Source organism: Armigeres subalbatus, chromosome 2 (assembly GCF_024139115.2).
Source record: "Armigeres subalbatus isolate Guangzhou_Male chromosome 2, GZ_Asu_2, whole genome shotgun sequence".
NCBI lineage: Eukaryota > Metazoa > Arthropoda > Insecta > Diptera > Culicidae > Armigeres > Armigeres subalbatus.
Window position 1 is genome coordinate 286,457,271 of NC_085140.1, and position 21,255 is coordinate 286,478,525.

At 37.9% G+C, this 21,255-nt stretch overlaps 1 protein-coding gene across 4 annotated transcripts in view; it reads right to left on the minus strand.

Annotated features, from left to right (window-relative positions):
- LOC134212362 (sodium/potassium/calcium exchanger Nckx30C) overlaps positions 1-21,255 on the minus strand; it is a 252,361-nt gene that overhangs the window by 25,909 nt on the left and 205,197 nt on the right. For all 4 annotated transcript variants that reach the window (XM_062690140.1, XM_062690139.1, XM_062690138.1 and 1 more), the window contains 2 exons: positions 5,809-6,066; positions 5,588-5,724 (listed from right to left, as the gene is read on the minus strand). In XM_062690140.1, coding sequence (XP_062546124.1) covers positions 5,588-5,724; positions 5,809-6,066 — 395 coding nt within the window. The remainder of the gene's footprint in view (positions 1-5,587; positions 5,725-5,808; positions 6,067-21,255) is intronic.

Below are 21,255 nucleotides of genomic sequence, written 5' to 3' on the forward strand. Positions count from 1 at the left end.
TTAAAAAAGGACTTTGAAAAAATGCATTTTTTTGCAAACTGAAAACTAATAAGGCCGTTACACATATTTATTAAAAATTATGGTCTCCGCAAAGTCAAGGGGGAGAAGGTAATCTTCTTCAACTGAATCGAGCGGCATGAAAATTTGAATGCAGAGGTTTTTGGGGCCGGGGAAGGTTCTTAAGAAGGTTAGAGACCCCTCTCCTCTTTGAAACCTGGCTCATATACAGTCCCTTCCTGATTTTGGCAACACGACCGGATTTTAAAGTTGCCAAAATGGGGATGTTGCCAAAAACGGGAAAAAAATTTCACACAAAATTTCATTTTTTTTTTGTTTGCCTGATTGAAGCTAAATACATAGAAAATGTACTACAAAGTATGTGGAGTGTGTTTGAGTGATGCACGTGCATTATAATTAACATTTTTGCGATATTATTCATGACTCGGAGGTTGTAGTTCGAACAAAATTGAAACAAACTCAAGAATGGTAATCAAACGATAATGTATCTAATTAGCCAATTTCATAATACAAATTGAATAATGAATAATATTTGAAATTAAAAATAGCGTCGGCCACGTCCTAACATAAATTTGTGGTGATAAAAAAACCTTTCTATTGTAGGCGAGTTGGCTCTTGTTTCGGACGGCGGAACGATCGCGCGATTTGCCGAAATTTTGAGTTTTGCATTGCGCGGCCGGTAATAAAGTTAATTAGTTCAGTGCGAGTTGGCTCTTGTTTCGGACGGCAGAACGATCACGCGATTTGCCGAAATTTTGTGTTTTGAATTGCGCGGTCGGTAATAAAGTTAATTAGTGCAGTGCGAGTTGGCTCTTGTTTCGGACGGCGGAACGATCGCGCGATTTGCCGAAATTTTGTGTTTTGTTTTTCCTTAGGACGGTTCGTAAGTAAATTGATGAATATATTTTATTATTTTTACAGCATATCAAGGATGTAAACGATCATTCAGTAATTTGCGTTCGATCATTTAGTAGCTTGTCAATAACACATTCCAGAAGCTGAATTTTAAAATATGTTGTATGGTGGACTTCTAGTGCGAAATTTTTTCTACAACTTTGCCTAATGGTTCGTTATTAGAATTCAACTAATAACGGAGTTAGAGCGCTAGTTGCAGTTACTTAAACTAAATGATTGGAATTTTGTTATCATTTAGTCTAAGCTACTGAAATTATAGCTATAACTCCGTTACTAATGGAATTCAAACAACGAACCATTAGGCAGAGTTGTAGAAAAACCTTCGCACTAGAAGTCCACCATACAACATAATTTGAAATTCAGCTTCTAGAATGTGTTATTGACAAAGTACTAAATGATCGAACGCAAATTACTGAATGATCGTTAACATCCTTGCAGCATATACTGTTATTGACAAACGCTCTATATTGTCGAATAGAGCTCCCTATTATTCACCTTTCCCACTAACACAAATTTTCCTTCCCGAGACATCTATGAAGGTAGTATGGGTTCCCTGCATCTTCACTAGTAGATGTTGAACTAACATTCCTTCCCTTCCTTCCGTGATTGTAAGGACGTGGCCAGGTATACAACTGCTACTGTATAGGAAAAGGTACTAATCCCAAGTACCAATTTGCGACAATATACAGTAGATTGCTCAATTGAGCATTGTATAGCCACCCACGATTTGTACAATCACATATGCTATTCTATGCTATGCTATAAAAAAACCTTTCTATTGTAGGCAAGCTTTCTTGTGGTCGGTGTGATTAAGAGTAAAGTTCTGTACAATTTTCGCTGACATTATGGAAAAAATGAACGCAAAGCATAAGACATTCCATTGTTTTAGAAAATGGTAACGGAAATCTACATTCTGCAAATTGGTCAAGCCAAGTGTATCCAATATAGTGTGAGTATGGGTTAACTACACTCGACTACAGTTCACTTTCATTATTATGTGTACTTGGGCTCACTTGACCTCCGATAACGATACCAGCAGACAAATTCGGAGACGCAACGTGGCAGAAAAGCGTACGTACTTTGGACTCCAAAATCCAATCCGATCGAATAGAGTTCGCCGCCGTACCAAACAGACTCCCTCATTAAACAGCCGGCGGTAATCCTCCTTGGACACGAGTCCTGGACAATGCTTGTGGAGGACCAACCCGCACTTGGAGTAAAAATTGTTCTATACAACGATCCGACAGGCACAAGAAGGCGAGGTGTGCAGCGATCAAGGTGGGTCAATCAGGTTGAAGAAGATTTACGGACACTCCGTAGACTGCGTGACTGGTAACGTACAGCAATGGACGGAGACGACTGTTATGTACCGCAAAGGCCACTCCGGCCTTAGGCTGAATAAGTAATAATAAAACCACATGTGACGCATCACTCGCCTATCGAAGCAACTAGAATTACGCCAGCGATCTCATGGGAACTTCACAGGAGGTACTCCACTTCTGATACTTCGCCATCACAAACAGAGCACTCGAGAGCAAGCATTAGAAGTGTGAGTGAGCATTGTGAGCATTGATCTATTGCAATCGTAGCATCCACAGCCAATGAGTGAACTGCCTCGCTCAGATGGATGCCAAACCACGAGTAGGAGCGATCGTTGCTGTGATAAACAATGAGCAACACCGTCTAACAAGCCAAGCCGTGGTGAGGTATCCATGTAAGCTACGATTTTTGCATTCGTATGCTTGCTCTAGTACAAATGAAGCCAAACAATCAAACAACATCATGCGTTCTGCTTTATTTGCTGTTTTTTCAAGGTGATAAGATAGTCGAGAGGAAGTATAAACGCCTCCCATTCAGTGTGCTAGAGTTCCAGACTCTAAGAGGTCTTCATTTTTAGAATGCTTGAATGGCTTCGACTAATAACGCACCGTAACGACGCTCATTGTTGTGTTACCCAGCTTCACTCAATAGGCTTCCATTGGTGAGCGTTGAAGATCATTAAACGGTGAATCATCGAACATCCAATTTCAAAGCTCTTAGGAAGCTCATAACTTGCCCCGCGGCAGAACATCAAGTTGGCTTAGATTAACTCGATTTTTTCTCATGATCTGATTTTTTTTCAATGCCTGCTCAAGAGCCTTACATGTTACCGAACTCTTACCATTACTGTTGAACTGTTGGCAAGCATGCTGGAATCAAAAGGCTCGTTATGCAATTGACACATCTGGAAACTGGAAAAGCAAACCGTGTTCTGATATTAATCGCTAGACAAATTTGCGTCAATTTTAAACAATAAGGCCCTTTGAAATAAATTGTTGCTTATTATCTGAACGGGAATGCAGCAGATAAAATGATAAAATGACAGTTTCTCGGCTGATATCAGAAAAGAGGCGCATAATGAGCAAAACGACTTGATGGCTATGAAGCGCATTTAGAAAATCAAATGTACTAATCACTAGCAATTAAACCTACTGGGGCTTGCTTGCTCCTGGATCACTCATGCAGTATCGGTTGCATTGTGATGTGCTAGTAAAAAATAAATATTAAAATGGAAAAAAATAAAATAAAAATAAACTCCTCGGATTTGTTAAAGAATGTTTTGAAAGTTCTCAAAATTTACCGGAAATTTTTGTTGTTGCCCCTCAAGTTGTTATTTTTGAGCAAAATAACAATGTGGGTGAGACATATTTAAAAAAAATATTTATATCGGCCTAATAATATTTTGTCCAATTAAATGCGCTCCTGAATCAGAAGGATTGAACTTTGATTCAGGAAGTGTGAATGCACTTAAGATATTTTTATAATACGTGGGTGCAATAATGCGGTATTTATTGTACACGACAAAAGCTTCGGAACGCATACGTTCTTGAAACGGGCTATATGAGATACAATAGAGCTATCACCTTCGTGCTCCCTGATTCAAAAGTCTTGCAATGATATTAATAAAATGGTTGCACGAATATTTTACCCATAGTGACACTCAGTGTTGGTAGAATCATACTCAAATCTGAATCATCGAAGTTTCATGCACGAGCTAACTCGCCTGCGATTCTGTAGGGGAAGCATCGCGCTTGAGTTTTTCGACCAGAATCGCATCGCTTCGCTCACTCACCGAAAAATGATTCCGTACTAAAAAGCGTCAAAACGCAATCGAGACGTATGTTTTGTTTATATATAATTATTAGCCATTGTTTTAGACGAAAAATAGTTAATTCAATGCATTCACGAAGAACACGTAAATATCATGCAATGATGCAAATTGCGATTCAAATCATGAGCAAATCTCTCGGTCATAATTCTGATGGGATTTGACTCACGCATGGTTTGAATCGCCGATGAGATTTGAGATTTTGAGATTTTACCAACACTGCCAGACAGTAGGAGTTAGAATGTAATAACACACACACTATCTTTTCCCGTCCGCAACGTTTACTACTCGCGCGCACCACAACCAAATTAATTGGGTTTTGGTACATGATTGACATTTTATGATTTCTAGTGATGCACGAAAAACAAGATATGCCTATGATTGGAATGTTTCTGAATAATAAATGTTGCAAACGGAAAAGAGAATGCTTCCCTAGGGCTTCTTCTATTGAAATATTTCATCAAATGCTTCAAAACCCAAATGTAGGCAATTCGGATCCAAGAAAGGCATCATTACCACTGAGGACTAAATTTGGGTTTTCATAGTAAATTTTTTAAACAATTGTCGTATCCAACAATTTTCATATCTTAAGATACGCTACTTTTGTTCGAAACCAGTGACATAAGTAATCAAATGAATTTTCTACACTACAATCCTCAATGAACTAAACTGCCTTACGTAGTTTACGTTGGGCGGTTGTGTCTTGTACATAACACTTCTGATTTTTTTTGTGTTCTTGAAGTTGTTTGTTATATTTTGTTTGATAAATTTCATATAAAAAATAAAAAAAATATTGCAACATTGATGCACGGGAGCCAAGCATCATGCTGACTTCTACAAGGGGCTTCTTGAAGGTAGCATTTGCATTCCGTGAACCCAAATAGCAACGTTATCTAAAAGATAATTTTGTCTGAACTCAAGAGCGATTTAGAAAACTGAGGGGGAGGTTCGCTAGGAACTCTAAGAAGGTCATTCTATATAAAGTCTGGGTTACTCCTCCTCCAACAAAATTCGAGAAATCCTTTTGCCGGAATTCTGGTGAATTCCACTTTCAGAAGTTACTTCTGGAGGATTTTATAAAAATTTCTCCCGTAGGACTCCCCATACTCCTGACATTCTTTAGAATTGCGTAATCAAGATTTCAGGAAAATCTACACTTTTCGAATTATGAGGATATCTTTCCTTCGGGAATTCGGAGAAATCCCTTCTCCGAGAATTCTAGACAATTCATTTTACTGCAATTCTAGGCAGTTCTTTTTTCAGAAATTCCGAGGAAGTTCGTCTCATCTTGAAAAAGAGTATGATATTTATCCTGTAAAACCATGATGAACAATTTTGCAAAAGTGTGAACCTAGTTCTCTTCTGTGATTCTATATGGGCATATATGATTCATCATTTCTGAAAACGCTTTTTACGTGAATCGTTTTTGACATCTGTAAACTAGTTTGATCCTTCAACAATTTCATCATCTCAAATATGACTGTAGGTTTGCATAACAATACTCACCCAACCGTCACGTCGAAAATGTTGCTTCCGACCGAACTCGACACCGCCATATCACCAAAGCCCTTTCGCGCCACGATCACCGAAGTGATCAGATCGGGAATTGAGGTACCAGCTGCTAAAAACGTCAGTCCCATCACCTGCGAATAGACAGTTTGTGCATGATTAATGCATAGCCATTGAAATGAATTAAAAAAAGTTTCACAACTAAGCTTAGCACTTACCTCTGGTGGAATTTTCGCCGTATCACCAGCAACGTTAGCCCACCACACCATAAGATACGAATATGCGGCTATCCACACAATTGAACCGATAAACGTTACTGGGAAAAACCTCTTACCCTTTGGTGTTCTAGTGTCAGGAAGTGTTAAGTACAGTGGAAAGATAATTGGAGCAACTAATAGGTAGGTTATTCGTTTCCTAAATGTCTTTGGCCAAGACATGTTTAATGCCTCTGGTGGTTCATCTTCTAATTCGTTACCCTGGAATAAAAGTTATTGGTTAGATTATTTCGTTATTTTGATGTCGAAGTTCCCACAGTGCTTCAATTATTGGTCTAAATCAAATCGTTATGCTCAAAAAAGAATGTTTTCTTAATGAGTGGATGGAGCTTGGTGATTATTATGTGAGCAGATGAAGTCCCATACCCGCGCGTTGGAAAACAAATATTAACTCTACATTAATAACCCTTTCAGATCCTTAAGATTCAACCCCATCCACTTCACATTTGCAAACAATTTATAACGAGCAAAAGTAGGCGGTCGACATCGCTCAGCCTGCTGCAAGCATTCTGTTATCGCGCCTTTTCTCCACTAAAACTCATTTTAAAGCCCTCATAAAATTTTACACGGAGCTATAAAAATTGACATTTCCGCAAGCTGAGCTTTGCATGGCAGGGTGGGCAGGGAGATCCTCAAGAGGCGGTGCTTGATGAACAGCGGGAAAAAAGTCACTGAAGATGGAAAACGTGGAAATGAAAGTGTAGATGTTTTCAAGAGTTATGCCCTTGAAAATGAGTATTTTTGTTTGTGCGACCATCCGTTTTCCGTCGAAGTTTTCGTTTCAATAACTTGCTTCGTTCTCCTGCTGTGCGGTGAGAATGGTTTCTGGTGGACTGTTGCTAGTGATGGAATAAAGTAAATTCATATAATTGTGGAAGCATGTAATATTTATAATTGTTCGTTTATTAATAATAATTATGGTGCTAAATCATAATTATTATTGTATAAACTCATCTACGAGTTTTCTGAAGTATCCGTTCCTTAGCAACTTCTTATCCATGCTAGTTGCTCCGAATAATGTTCAAAACTTGTTGAACTTGGTCCCAACTCACCCATTACTGTTGACCTGAACCAAAAGTCTTTGAAGCAAAAGCCATCTTTGATCAACATCGTTTTATAATTACGACTCCCAACAGATCCTGCATGAACATAGCCCAGGTTTTGTGATTGTAAAGGACCACCAGTATTGTGTGCTAGCCACTAGTGTGCCTACAGTACCCTGGCTTTCCTAGTTTGCTTTGTTTTGTTCTTTAGACTCCATATTTATTGGGCATTCTATTTTAAAAATTTGAGTTAAAGTATTTTAGAGTGTATTGTTGACACTGTATTTTATCGCTGTCAGTTTTTCGAAATTTGGAAAAAATGGCTTCTCCAAAAAGCAACATCGTGGACCAATTTTGTGCAAGCACCTGGAAAATCCTCAACTCTCTCATCGGGACATCGGAAAACGACTCAGAATTGTGCATTCAACGTTGAGTCGTGTAATAGAACGCTACTATACAGAGCATCGAACGGAAAAGGAACGGTTTGAATGGATATTCTATTAATGATCAGGATCACAAGCATGTCGTGAAAGCGTTCCAATGGAATCACAATGCTACGCGGCCGGGATATGGCCAAAAAGTTGAATCTGTCCAAGTCAGACAGAGAATCAAGGACCGGGAGGAACTGCACACGTCCCCGACCAACCATTCGTCAAACTACTTCAAAGTTCTTTATACAACAATAAATAATTTTGTCGCTTTTACTTTACTCTAGATTTTTTTTTCAAAAAGGATATAAATTTTAATGAATCGTCATCTCAATTCATGTTATCAACGAAATGACATACTTTGACATAGCATTTGAAAGAGAAATTACATCTGGTATTTACAATTTACTTTGCTAAGTTGAAGGAATTTTCAACTCAATGAGCTGAAATTTAGGTAGGAAAATGAGAGCTATGCGCATTGCTCATCCTCTAAACATTTTGTTTGATCATTGTTGAATAGTTGAAACAGATCTTCTAACCAAGTATCTTGCAGTTGAAGTTCATAAAAAAATATCAACATAATTCCCAATAATAGAACAAAACCTGCCCAAGTCGTCATTTCGCTGATTTTTCTGCATCTGGTGTAAGATTTGTCGTTGCTCCAAGTGACATCCTAAGTTTGCAACATAAATCACCAGCCAGTTGTAATTGCAGAAGCGCAGAATATGTACACACAAGCCAAGGACAACATCAAAAGTTCGAAATGGAAATGTACCAATTGGGTTAATGGATTTATCTCGTGGGTACGCTGGCGTACGAGTGCCATTTCTTGAACGATTTACGTCCTTCATCACGTCGACAATGTCATTATGCCGCGCCGGCTTCTCGATTGGCTTCATCCGGTTCGCTGAAGGATAATCGCTGGACCAGTAACTGTTGTGTAGTGCTTTCTTTCCATCAATCACACATGTACGGTGGTGAGCAGTTTTATTGAGTTTTCGAAGAAATGGGGCCACATTCGAGAGACAAATGAGAACAATTGCTTTGGACGCGGTCACCAAACATAAAATTTACTGCGTGCTGCTTGCGAAGCAACAATAACAAAAATTATTGGTGATAACGACTATTCGATTTTGTTTTCCATTACTAATAAAGTTTTATTTCAAACGGCTGTTTACGACTGATTTAAGTCTTCTAAGGAAAGATGTTGAAAAAAATGTAACGTTCAGTACAAAATGGTGTGTGATCTTATACAGGGAGCATTGAAAATAAATTCAATCCGGATAATGGAACCATTTTTTTGTTGTTGCTGAAAGTGTAACGTTTGCTCAAATAATCTTTATTCCAGTCATGGGTTGTAACCACCCCCAAGTCGGTGGCTGTCATACATAATTATAGTCGGCAGCGTTTTTGGCGCCATTTCAGCCGCCGGCGACGGCGCCATGAATTGCCATGCCGATTTTTTCATTGCGTTTGTTACCTAAAGATTTTCAGGATATTTTATAAGACATTAACGGGTGAATCTTTTTTATTTTCACCGAAAAAATCTAATCGCCAAAAAATTCTTCCAAGTTTTTCGAATTTTTAACGGGCAATACTCTCTCCACGGGAATTTCTTTGGAATTCTCAAGACAAGCTGTTTGGAATTTCCACAAGAAAATGGGCATTTCTAAGGAATACCCGACTAAAAGAGCATAACAGAAACTGAACACAATATTAACATATTGTGATATTTTCTTCTTCTTCTTCTTATTGGCATTACATCCCCACACTGGGACAGAGCCGCCTCGCAGCTTAGTGTTCATTAAGCACTTCCACAGTTATTAACTGCGAGGTTTCTAAGCCAAATTACCATTTCTGCATTCGTATATCATATCATTTAGAATATTCACTGGAAACTGTTTCAATTTTCAAGGTAAATTGTTCAGAATTTTCACTGAAATTGCTTCGGAATTTCTAACAGATATTCTTTAGAATTTCTGCAGAAAATTTTAGAAATATCTGCGGGACACTCTAAGAAGTATTTACTGGAAGTTCTTTGAAATTTTCACAACAAATTCTTTAGAATTTCAAAGAAAAATCAATGAGAATTCCACAGGAATTAAATTTCTGCAAAAAAGTGTTCAAAATGTGGATTTTACCAAGAAATTCTTTAGATTTCAATGGGAAATTGTTCAGAATTTTCTGCAGAAATCACAATAATGAGCTGAATTTAATTTCATATTTGGGAATTGCAATGCCTCTAGCTTCGACAAATAAATTTGGCAAAGATACAACAGCATTATCAATATCACTTTTATCCATAGGAATATTAACATCCAAATTTTTATCGATACTTGTTTTATATAAATCTCAATCAGCTCTATGGTAATTAAAAGTAGAGTTTATTGGATTATTAATGGCTTTTTCAAACGTGACAAGAAGGTGATCAGAGTCAAAGTCAATATGAGTTACCAATTGGCCACACAGCTGAATTGAATCCGTTAAAACTAAATCACTTGTCGAAGGATTCCAAGCGGAAGAAAAACAAGTTGGTCCATTGAAATATTGTATCGTATAATATCCCGCAGAACAATCTCCAAAAAAAAATCAGAAGTGTTATGTACAAGACACAACCGCCCAACGTAAACTACGTAAGGCAGTTTAGTTCATTGAGGATTGTAGTGCCATCATGCATGAATATTTTTAGAAAATTCATTTGATTACTTATGTCACTGGTTTCGAACAAAAGTAGCGTATCTTAAGATATGAAAATTGTTGGATACGACAATTGTTTAAAAAATTTACTATGAAAACCCAAATTTAGTCCTCAGTGGTAATGATGCCTTTCTTGGATCCGAATTGCCTACATTTGGGTTTTGAAGCATTTGATGAAATATTTCAATAGAAGAAGCCCTAGAGAAGCATTCTCTTTTCCGTTTGCAACATTTATTATTCAGAAACATTCCAATCATAGGCATATCTTGTTTTTCGTGCATCACTAGAAATCATAAAATGTCAATCATGTACCAAAACCCAATTAATTTGGTTGTGGTACGCGCGTAGTAATAAACGTTGCGGACGGGAAAAGATAGTGTGTGTGTGTTATTACATTCTAACTCCTACTGTCTGGCAGTGTTGGTAAAATCTCAAAATCTCAAATCTCATCGGCGATTCAAACCATGCGTGAGTCAAATCCCATCAGAATTATGATCGAGAGATTTGCTCATGATTTGAATCGCAATTTGCATCATTGCATGATATTTACGTGTTCTTCGTGAATGCATTGAATTAACTATTTTTCGTCTAAAACAATGGCTAATAATTATATATAAACAAAACATACGTCTCGATTGCGTTTTGACGCTTTTTAGTACGGAATCATTTTTCGGTGAGTGAGCGAAGCGATGCGATTCTGGTCGAAAATCGCAGGCGAGTTAGCTCGTGCATGAAACTTCGATGATTCAGATTTGAGTATGATTCTACCAACACTGAGTGTCACTATGGGTAAAATATTCGTGCAACCATTTTATTAATATCATTGCAAGACTTTTGAATCAGGGAGCACGAAGGTGATAGCTCTATTGTATCTCATATAGCCCGTTTCAAGAACGTATGCGTTCCGAAGCTTTTGTCGTGTACAATAAATACCGCACTATTGCACCCACGTATTATAAAAATATCTTAAAGTGCATTCACACTTCCTGAATCAAAGTTAAATCCATCTGATTCAAGCGCGCATTTAATTGGACAAAATATTATTAGGCCGATATAAATATTTTTTTTTAAATATGTCTCACCCACATTGTTATTTTGCTCAAAAATAACAACTTGAGGGGCAACAACAAAAATTTCCGGTAAATTTTGAGAACTTTCAAAACATTCTTTAACAAATCCGAGGAGTTTATTTTTATTTTATTTTTTTCCATTTTAATATTTATTTTTTACTAGCACATCACAATGCAACCGATACTGCATGAGTGATCCAGGAGCAAGCAAGCCCCAGTAGGTTTAATTGCTAGTGATTAGTACATTTGATTTTCTAAATGCGCTTCATAGCCATCAAGTCGTTTTGCTCATTATGCGCCTCTTTTCTGATATCAGCCGAGAAACTGTCATTTTATCATTTTATCTGCTGCATTCCCGTTCAGATAATAAGCAACAATTTATTTCAAAGGGCCTTATTGTTTAAAATTGACGCAAATTTGTCTAGCGATTAATATCAGAACACGGTTTGCTTTTTCCATTTTCCTGATGTGTCAATTGCATAACGAGCCTTTTGATTCCAGCATGCTTGCCAACAGTTCAACAGTAATGGTAAGAGTTCGGTAACATGTAAGGCTCTCGAGCAGGCATTGAAAAAAATCAGATCATGAGAAAAAATCGAGTTAATCTAAGCCAACTTGATACTCTGCCGCAGGGGCAAGTTATGAGCTTCCTAAGAGCTTTGAAATTGGATGTTCGATGATTCACCGTTTAATGATCTTCAACGCTCACCAATGGAAGCCTATTGAGTGAAGCTGGGTAACACAACAATGAGCGTCGTTACGGTGCGTTATTAGTCGAAGCCATTCAAGCATTCTAAAAATGAAGACCTCTTAGAGTCTGGAACTCTAGCACACTGAATGGGAGGCGTTTATACTTCCTCTCGACTATCTTATCACCTTGAAAAAAGAGCAAATAAAGCAGAACGCATGATGTTGTTTGATTGTTTGGCTTCATTTGTACTAGAGCAAGCGGGGTACGAATGCAAAAACCGTAGCTTACATGGATACCTCACCATGGCTTGGCTTGTTAGACGGCGTTGCTCATTGTTTATCACAGCAACGATCGCTCCTACTCGTGGTTTGGCATCCATCTGAGCGAGGCAGTTCACTCATTGGCTGTGGATGCTACGATTGCAATAGATCAATGCTCACAATGCTCACTCACACTTCTAATGCTTGCTCTCGAGTGCTCTGTTTGTGATGGCGAAGTATCAGAAGTGGAGTACCTCCTGTGAAGTTCCCATGAGATCGCTGGCGTAATTCTAGTTGCTTCGATAGGCGAGTGATGCGTCACATGTGGTTTTATTATTACTTATTCAGCCTAAGGCCGGAGTGGCCTTTGCGGTACATAACAGTCGTCTCCGTCCATTGCTGTACGTTACCAGTCACGCAGTCTACGGAGTGTCCGTAAATCTTCTTCAACCTGATTGACCCACCTTGATCGCTGCACACCTCGCCTTCTTGTGCCTGTCGGATCGTTGTATAGAACAATTTTTACTCCAAGTGCGGGTTGGTCCTCCACAAGCATTGTCCAGGACTCGTGTCCAAGGAGGATTACCGCCACCTGTTTAATGAGGGAGTCTGTTTGGTACGGCGGCGAACTCTATTCGATCGGATTGGATTTTGGAGTCCAAAGTACGTACGCTTTTCTGCCACGTTGCGTCTCCGAATTTGTCTGCTGGTATCGTTATCGGAGGTCAAGTGAGCCCAAGTACACATAATAATGAAAGTGAACTGTAGTCGAGTGTAGTTAACCCATACTCACACTATATTGGATACACTTGGCTTGACCAATTTGCAGAATGTAGATTTCCGTTACCATTTTCTAAAACAATGGAATGTCTTATGCTTTGCGTTCATTTTTTCCATAATGTCAGCGAAAATTGTACAGAACTTTACTCTTAATCACACCGACCACAAGAAAGCTTGCCTACAATAGAAAGGTTTTTTTATAGCATAGCATAGCATAGCATATGTGATTGTACAAATCGTGGGTGGCTATACAATGCTCAATTGAGCAATCTACTGTATATTGTCGCAAATTGGTACTTGGGATTAGTACCTTTTCCTATACAGTAGCAGTTGTATACCTGGCCACGTCCTTACAATCACGGAAGGAAGGGAAGGAATGTTAGTTCAACATCTACTAGTGAAGATGCAGGGAACCCATACTACCTTCATAGATGTCTCGGGAAGGCAAATTTGTGTTAGTGGGAAAGGTGAATAATAGGGAGCTCTATTCGACAATATAGAGCGTTTGTCAATAACAGTATGTGCTGCAAGGATGTTAACGATCATTCAGTAATTTGCGTTCGATCATTTAGTACTTTGTCAATAACACATTCTAGAAGCTGAATTTCAAATTATATTTGTATGGTGGACTTCTAGTGCGAAGGTTTTTCTACAACTCTGCCTAATGGTTCGTTGTTTGAATTCCATTAGTAACGGAGTTATAGCTATAATTTCAGTAGCTTAGACTAAATGATAACAAAATTCCAATCATTTAGTTTAAGTAACTGCAACTAGCGCTCTAACTCCGTTATTAGTTGAATTCTAATAACGAACCATTAGGCAAAGTTGTAGAAAAAATTTCGCACTAGAAGTCCACCATACAACATATTTTAAAATTCAGCTTCTGGAATGTGTTATTGACAAGCTACTAAATGATCGAACGCAAATTACTGAATGATCGTTTACATCCTTGATATGCTGTAAAAATAATAAAATATATTCATCAATTTACTTACGAACCGTCCTAAGGAAAAACAAAACAAAACACAAAATTTCGGCAAATCGCGCGATCGTTCCGCCGTCCGAAACAAGAGCCAACTCGCACTGCACTAATTAACTTTATTACCGACCGCGCAATTCAAAACACAAAATTTTCCACAAATCGCGTGATCGTTCTGCCGTCCGAAACAAGAGCCAACACGCACTGCACTAATTAACTTTATTACCGGCCGCGCAATGCAAAACACAAAATTTCGGCAAATCGCGCGATTGTTCCCATAAATCGAAACAAGAGCCAACTCGCCTACAATAGAAAGGTTTTTTTATCACCACAAATTTATGCTATTTAGCCGACGCTATTTTTAATTTCAAATATTATTCATTATTCAATTTGTATTATGAAATTGGCTAATTAGATACATTATCGTTTGATTACCATTCTTGAGTTTGTTTCAATTTTGTTCGAACTACAACCTCCGAGTTATGAATAATATCGCAAAAATGTTAATTATAATGCACGTGCATCACTCAAACACACTCCACATACTTTGTAGTACATTTTCTACGTATTTAGCTTCAATCAGGCAAACAAAAAAAAAATTGAAATTTTGTATGAAATTTTTTTCCCGTTTTTGGCAACATCCCCATTTTGGCAACTTTAAAATCCGGTCGTGTTGCCAAAATCGGGAAGGGACTGTATATTAGCCAGGTTTCAAAGAGGAGAGGGGTCTCTAACCTTCTTAAGAACCTTCCCCGGCCCCAAAAACCTCTGCATTCAAATTTTCATGCCGCTCGATTCAGTAGAAGAAGAAGAAGATTACCTTCTCCCCCTTGACTTTGCGGAGACCATAATTTTTAATAAATATGTGTAACGGCCTTATTAGTTTTCAGTTTGCAAAAAAATGCATTTTTCAAAGTCCTTTTTTAATATAAATTGATTGCATTACTAGCAAGGGCATTGGCATTGATAACAATTGATCGTCTCATGCCTGCACAAACATGCCCCTATCTGGATGACTTTTTATACACCATGCACTACATTACGCATTTTTGTTACATTTGTTTCGACCGCGGTCGCTGGTCCGGCTCCATTGTTTTACTTTTTGTGCGAAACACCGCACAAAAAGGAGAGTCCAAAAGCCAACTGCACTGAACGGCGACGGCCGAAACGAGACTCTTGCGGACAAGAAAAGAGGATGCTGCCAAAATGATCCGATACCCTATTTTAACATTCATAACCCAAAGTTTCAATATAATTGACAAATTGGTAGAGAATTTCCGAATCGATTGATATATAAATCTCAAAAATCCATCGGAAGATAAAGGCGCTATTAAAGTTCAAAATCTTACATGATTTCGTGACGGTCTCGAATTTGGAAATTTTCATTTGTCACCCTGTATCCGAGTCTTCCCCTTAGACGTAGTTTACGTCAAAACAAATAAAATACAAACATTTCACTCTTCAACGGGGTGCGGATAAACACGAAGGAACAAGAAAACGCATTTTCCAAAATATCCTAAAAAAATTTGGATTTTTGAAATTTTATTTGAATCTACTCTTAAACATGCATTAAGGATTTTATTACAAATTTAAGCAATTCACAATCCTTTTTGATCGAAATTGATTCAAATGCCGCTATATCTACATCACACATCTGGAATTTCGTTCATCGATTTTGTTTCCATGTGCTTCCAGAAATGCGGGGCTCATGCAATTTCGTTGTGAAAAGTAAAACAAATCCTGGCTAATTTTTAGCAGGTTTACAGATCGGCATCTCGGAGATTTCCGACAGGATTGTATTTTAAATCGGGCTGAAATTCTTATTTTCTACAACGAAATCCTATAGATCCCACCCACACATATCGAAGCGAAATTTTCAGACAAGCTCCTGATCTGTAAACTAGCCTTAGAGAACGTGATGACCGAAGTCCGAACAAAATTTCCCTCGGTTTGAAACTGCCATAAACTCGATTTTGTTCATTGATTTTATAAATAATTTTTGGTCAAATTTGAATTCAGAAGAATAAGCAAAAACAAGTCATTGAAATGAAACTGTACGAATAAATCTCCCGTTGTCACCTGTTGTCATCCTTAAGAAAAGTTGATCCATGCAAAATACATAAAGGCATAGATAGCATTCTTTTAAAAGCAACACTAATTTTATGATGGGTTTCATCCACTTTGTTTGTATTTGGTTTTAGATTCCTGCCTTAAATATTGAATTTTTTAGAATAATATTTTGGAGCTCTTTGGAAGAATCAACGGAAAAACGGGACAAATTGAGATTTTTTTCAGATTACGACGGGACAGCACGATAAGGTCTAAAAAACGGGACTGTCCCGTTAAATACGGTACGTATGGTCAGCCTAGACCTAAGTAACATTTTTTCATGAATTTATTTGAATAGCGCAATCAACAGAACAACATGAAAGCTATTGATTGCTGTATTTAAATTAATTCATGCAAAAAATGTTACTGAGGTCCTTTTGAAAAGTTAAGCGAGAAATGTGTTTTTGCTCGAACATCCATGAGAATTATGTTCCGATGTTGGTTTATGACATTTTGTAAATTAACCCGAATGACCCGCTAAGCTCCACGAACATTTTTCGGGGTTCGCTTTTCTGTTTTCTCTGCGAGTAGTAGGTAGGCAAGAAAAGGCAAAACAAGTGTTCGCCAGTATTTTGCATGGCATGGGTTTTGTGAACAAGGTTCACAGATATCCACCATTGGTCAAAACTCTTTCGGAATTACCTACAAAAATTCCCCTTGAAATTCCTCTGGAAATTATTAAAGGGATTCTCCCGGAAGATCCTGCAGGCATTCTACGGTACTTCGCTTAAAATTTCTATAAAAAATCATCCAAAATGCCCTTCAGTATTTTCCGAGATTTTTTTCCAGGAATTTGCAGCAATATCTTAAAACAATAACCCCGAAAATTCTTCGAGAAACTCTCCCACTTTTTATTCCAGAAATTCCTCCATGTATTCTCCCAAAAAATCCGCCAATAATTTACCCGGAAATTACTTCAAGAACTTCTTCAGAAATCGATTTTAAAGTTCCCCCGAAAAGTTCTTCAAAAATTATCCGGGAATTCGTTTCGGAATAACCACAGAATTTTCTCAAATTATTCCGCAGAAAATTCCTTCAATAACTGCTCCGGGAAGTTCCTTTTTCAGAATGAATAGGAGTATCCGAAAAGATTTTTCTGGTAAGGTAGCGTCAATAGAGCCAATAAAATCGCAACGACAGCGACAGCGCAGGACAACCTTAAACCTTTTCATTTACATAAAATCTATAGGTGGAATCCATAAAATACGTCTCGTAAAAATGTTGTGATCAACAACTTTTTGTAGTAACATGCATAATTATGCATGATGTCAAATATACTATATTAACAATATGATTCACTCTCACGAAATTTTGGCGACACCGCATGTGGCGCCATCCGTGCCCAAAAGGATCGATACACGCTGAAACGAAACTACCCAAAATATGAGGATCGGTAAACACACACACTTCAAAATGTCATCACAACAAAAAATAGGGATGTCTTATGTTTTTTGTGCACATAATCGATTAAAGTTAATCGAATACCAACGGAAAATGTTGTAGCAAAATTGTGGTAGACATTTTTTCTACTAATATGTATAACAAGTTAGATGTTGCGCGTTGAACCGCCGGTGCACTATATCGATACACGGTGAAACATTTGGAAAGCTAAGAGGTTGCTGTTGAAGTTAATACTTAATATTCTGCATTTACATCTCGTTTTATACTCGCTCTCTGTTCTCACACTTTTTTGCCGGCTTTCATCTTACATTGGCCCAATTCTGCAGCTCGTTTGGCTGCCATATATTTTAATTTTTTGTTGTTTTAATTTTAAAAATATTTAGAGGCATCAAATAATACGGTTCTTTGGGAAATTTGACAATAAAAAAGTCAAAGAATCGACTCAGAAAAAAAAACAACGTTATACTCAAGGACGGAAATCTTCGTTTTACTATCAGTTGCATAGACGTTTTGATCGGACGCTCGACAATGCAGGCACAAATATCTCGCAGCATGCTGTCAAACTTCCAAACCAAATTATCCGCCCGATCCTTAACAGCCGATTGATAATCGAACGTAAAAAATGAATATCTACCGGAGTTGAAATGAATATTTGGAATTGCGGTTGATTTGCACCGATGAATGATTATTATTTTACTTTATATACTAAACAGATTCATATCTTTAAGAATCTGACTTCAAAATGTTAAATCCATGCACTGCAGTATGAAATGATATTCATATTTTGAGATTTCGAATTGAATATCAATGTACTAAACTGAAGATCGATTTTGACACCGCACAAAACAACGCTGACACCGAGATTCGACGCTTCCTGCTGTTCGTGTACATACCGTCCTATTCATTTGCACATTCAAATTTGTGAAATACTGGCAACTAGATTGTGTGTTGGATGTCAACTATTTGAGTGCAGTTAAAATGACTTTTTCTGTCCCTGGTTATACTTTTGGGAAGTATCAATTTAAAAAAGACATTTTTATATTATATCGTACAAGAGCTCATGCATTTTTACTATTTACATATATGGATTTTGCGAGCATTTAGTTCAGATTACGAGCTTGTGTCATGTCTTTGTATTTTCTTGCTGACATTTCACGTATCGAAAACATAATTTTCTAACTACTGACAAAGGTAGTGTTATCATGATAGCCGAATGACATTTTATCTGCACGGCTTATCATCCGTTTATCAACTCCCGATGAACGTTTTGGTTAATTTAGTGACAAGCTAAGAAACTAATGATTTATTATTATTTTTACTGAGAAAAAATGATATCACGCTCTGAAAATACTCAATAAATTTGAAACACTTTGAATCTATTTATTCATCTGTTTATTCACAAAATTATTTGAAATATCCCTTGTCACTATTTAACTCACATTTCAAAGATTGTTTTTCTGATTGAATCATGGTAGAATATGAACACAAAATACAACAGCCGTGAAAAACCAACACAATCGCACTCAAATTTATTTAGAATGTGGCAGTAATCCAGCTGACAGTAGGACAGTAAAACCTGAATGAAAATTTTGAGTAAAGACGGGTTCATGAAACTAACGAGGCTAAATCTAAAACGCAATATGAAAATTCGGAATTTGGTTGACTGCAAACTAGCTATTCAGTTTGCAGTCAACCAAATTGATCACACGGTTTAAACATATACGAACGTAGAAAATAAATGGAACGTGTAGTTTTTCGGCTGTAGCAGTCTTGTAACGCAGCAAAAACAAGTTTACTTCTGCATCCGACGGTTTCGGTAATTTATTTTACCTTTTCAAATTTAGCAAAAAATATTTGGTAGGTGAAGTTGCGAATACCTTCCTGCTTAACTAACATCAAATACATTTTTCGAGAAAAGTAAGAACTGTTGAGAACACCCGCATGTGATGCAAACTTTCTGGTGGTTTACTAAAAACTAAACATGGCTTTCCACGCATATATGTTAGCACCTGGATGCTGGCAACTATGGATAAAAAATCTTGCGAAAAACTAATGCTTGCAATTATTTTCGACCCAAAAGAAATTGAATCAATATTTTCTAACGCGCCGCAAGCATTTTCTTGTATGCGGAACAACTTCTATTGGAGCAGTCGGATCAAAATTTATTTTTCTGTATTATCGAAATAAGTGTAAAAGAAAAAAAATCGATCTGTTTATGATCGATTTATTCAAAATAGTATGGACATCCCTGCACTGTCGTATGAAAACTTTTCAACAGTATGACTGTCACTTTAAATTGGCAGGAAGATTTGCTAGAATAAACAAGAAGAAAACACGTTTAAGATTCCTCTTTGCTCGCTAGATGATGTTGTTATCACCCGCAAATGGTTCGCCATTTCGTTGTATGGAAAAGCTCGAAGTGAACCATATTGTTAATATAATATATTTGATGATGTGTAACATATCTTTAAAACATCACGAATATCACGTAATTTATGGATGATCCGAAGCATTAACATACAATATTTCATAAAAACAATAGCCTTACATTTACAAGGACGATAATTTTGCGCAATGCTATATGTAGGCACCATTTCAAGAAAAATCTGAGTCGTCCGTTGTGTACTATATCAAATATAAATTTGCTTAGAATACAGAGCCTACTATCGAAATTTTGGCTTCTGAGCGGTTTTATAAACATTACACCACTCCCAAATAAATAGAAAGGCAAAAAAAAATTTTTTTTTGCTCGGTTTTTTTTTTTGCTTCGATAGTACGTACGCTTCGATAGTACGTACACTAAAATTACGGAGGTGTACGTACTATCGAGGTATGCCTGTACTACAATCGGTGGAATCCTTTGCGTCTTCGCATGAATCGAATCACATGGGCTAGAGGTAGATTCGATTTGCTCGTTTTCGTTATGGATCAATTCGAACTGATTGCTTAGTTCGATTGGAGAAGAATTGTTTGCAATATTGGAGTGAAAAGTAATATTTAAAGTTTCCAGTGTTGATGACTAGTCCAATCCGTTTAGCTTCGCTTTTCAGTCTGATGTAGGCTTCCTCCATCCTCTCAAAGTTACGTGCCATGATATCAATGTCGTCGGCGAAACCAAATAACTGGACGGACTTTGTGAAAATCGTACCACTCGTGTCAATCCCTGCCCTTCGTATTACTCCCTCCAAAGCGATGTTGAATAGCAGACACGAAAGACCATCACCTTGCCGTAACCCTCTACGCGTCTCGAAGGGACTCGAGAATGCCCCTGAAACTCGAACTACGCACATCACCCGATCCATCGTCGCCTTGATCAACCGTATCAGTTTATCCGGAAATCCGTTTTCATGCATTAGCTGCCATAGCTGCCATAGCGATCGATTGTATCATATGCGGCTTTGAAGTCGATAAATAGATGATGTGTGGGCACGTTGTATTCGCGGCATTTCTGCAATACCTGTCGCATGGCAAACACCTGGTCTGTGGTAGAGCGTTCACCCATAAATCCCACCTGGTACTGCCCCACGAACTCTCTTGCAATTGGTATTCGTCGGCGGCATAACATTTGGGAGAGTACCTTGTAGGCGACGTTCAGCAATGTGATTGGGCGGTAGTTGCAACAATCCAGCTTATCGCCCTTTTTGTAGATGGGACTCGCATGTCCTGCGCGCGTGTTCCTAGGTTCATTACCATACCGCCACCGTTGTCTGCCATATCGCCATTCAGGTGCTCTTCGTAGTGCTGCCGCCACCTTTGGATCACCTCACGCTCGTTTGTAAGAAGGTTCCCGTTTATGTCCTTACACATATCGGGCTGTGGCACGTGGCCCTTACGTGATCGGTTCAACTTCTTATAAAACTTTCGTGCGTTATTAGCGCGGTACAGTTCCTCCGTCTCTTCACGGTCTCGATCTTCCTGCTGGCGCTTTTTCC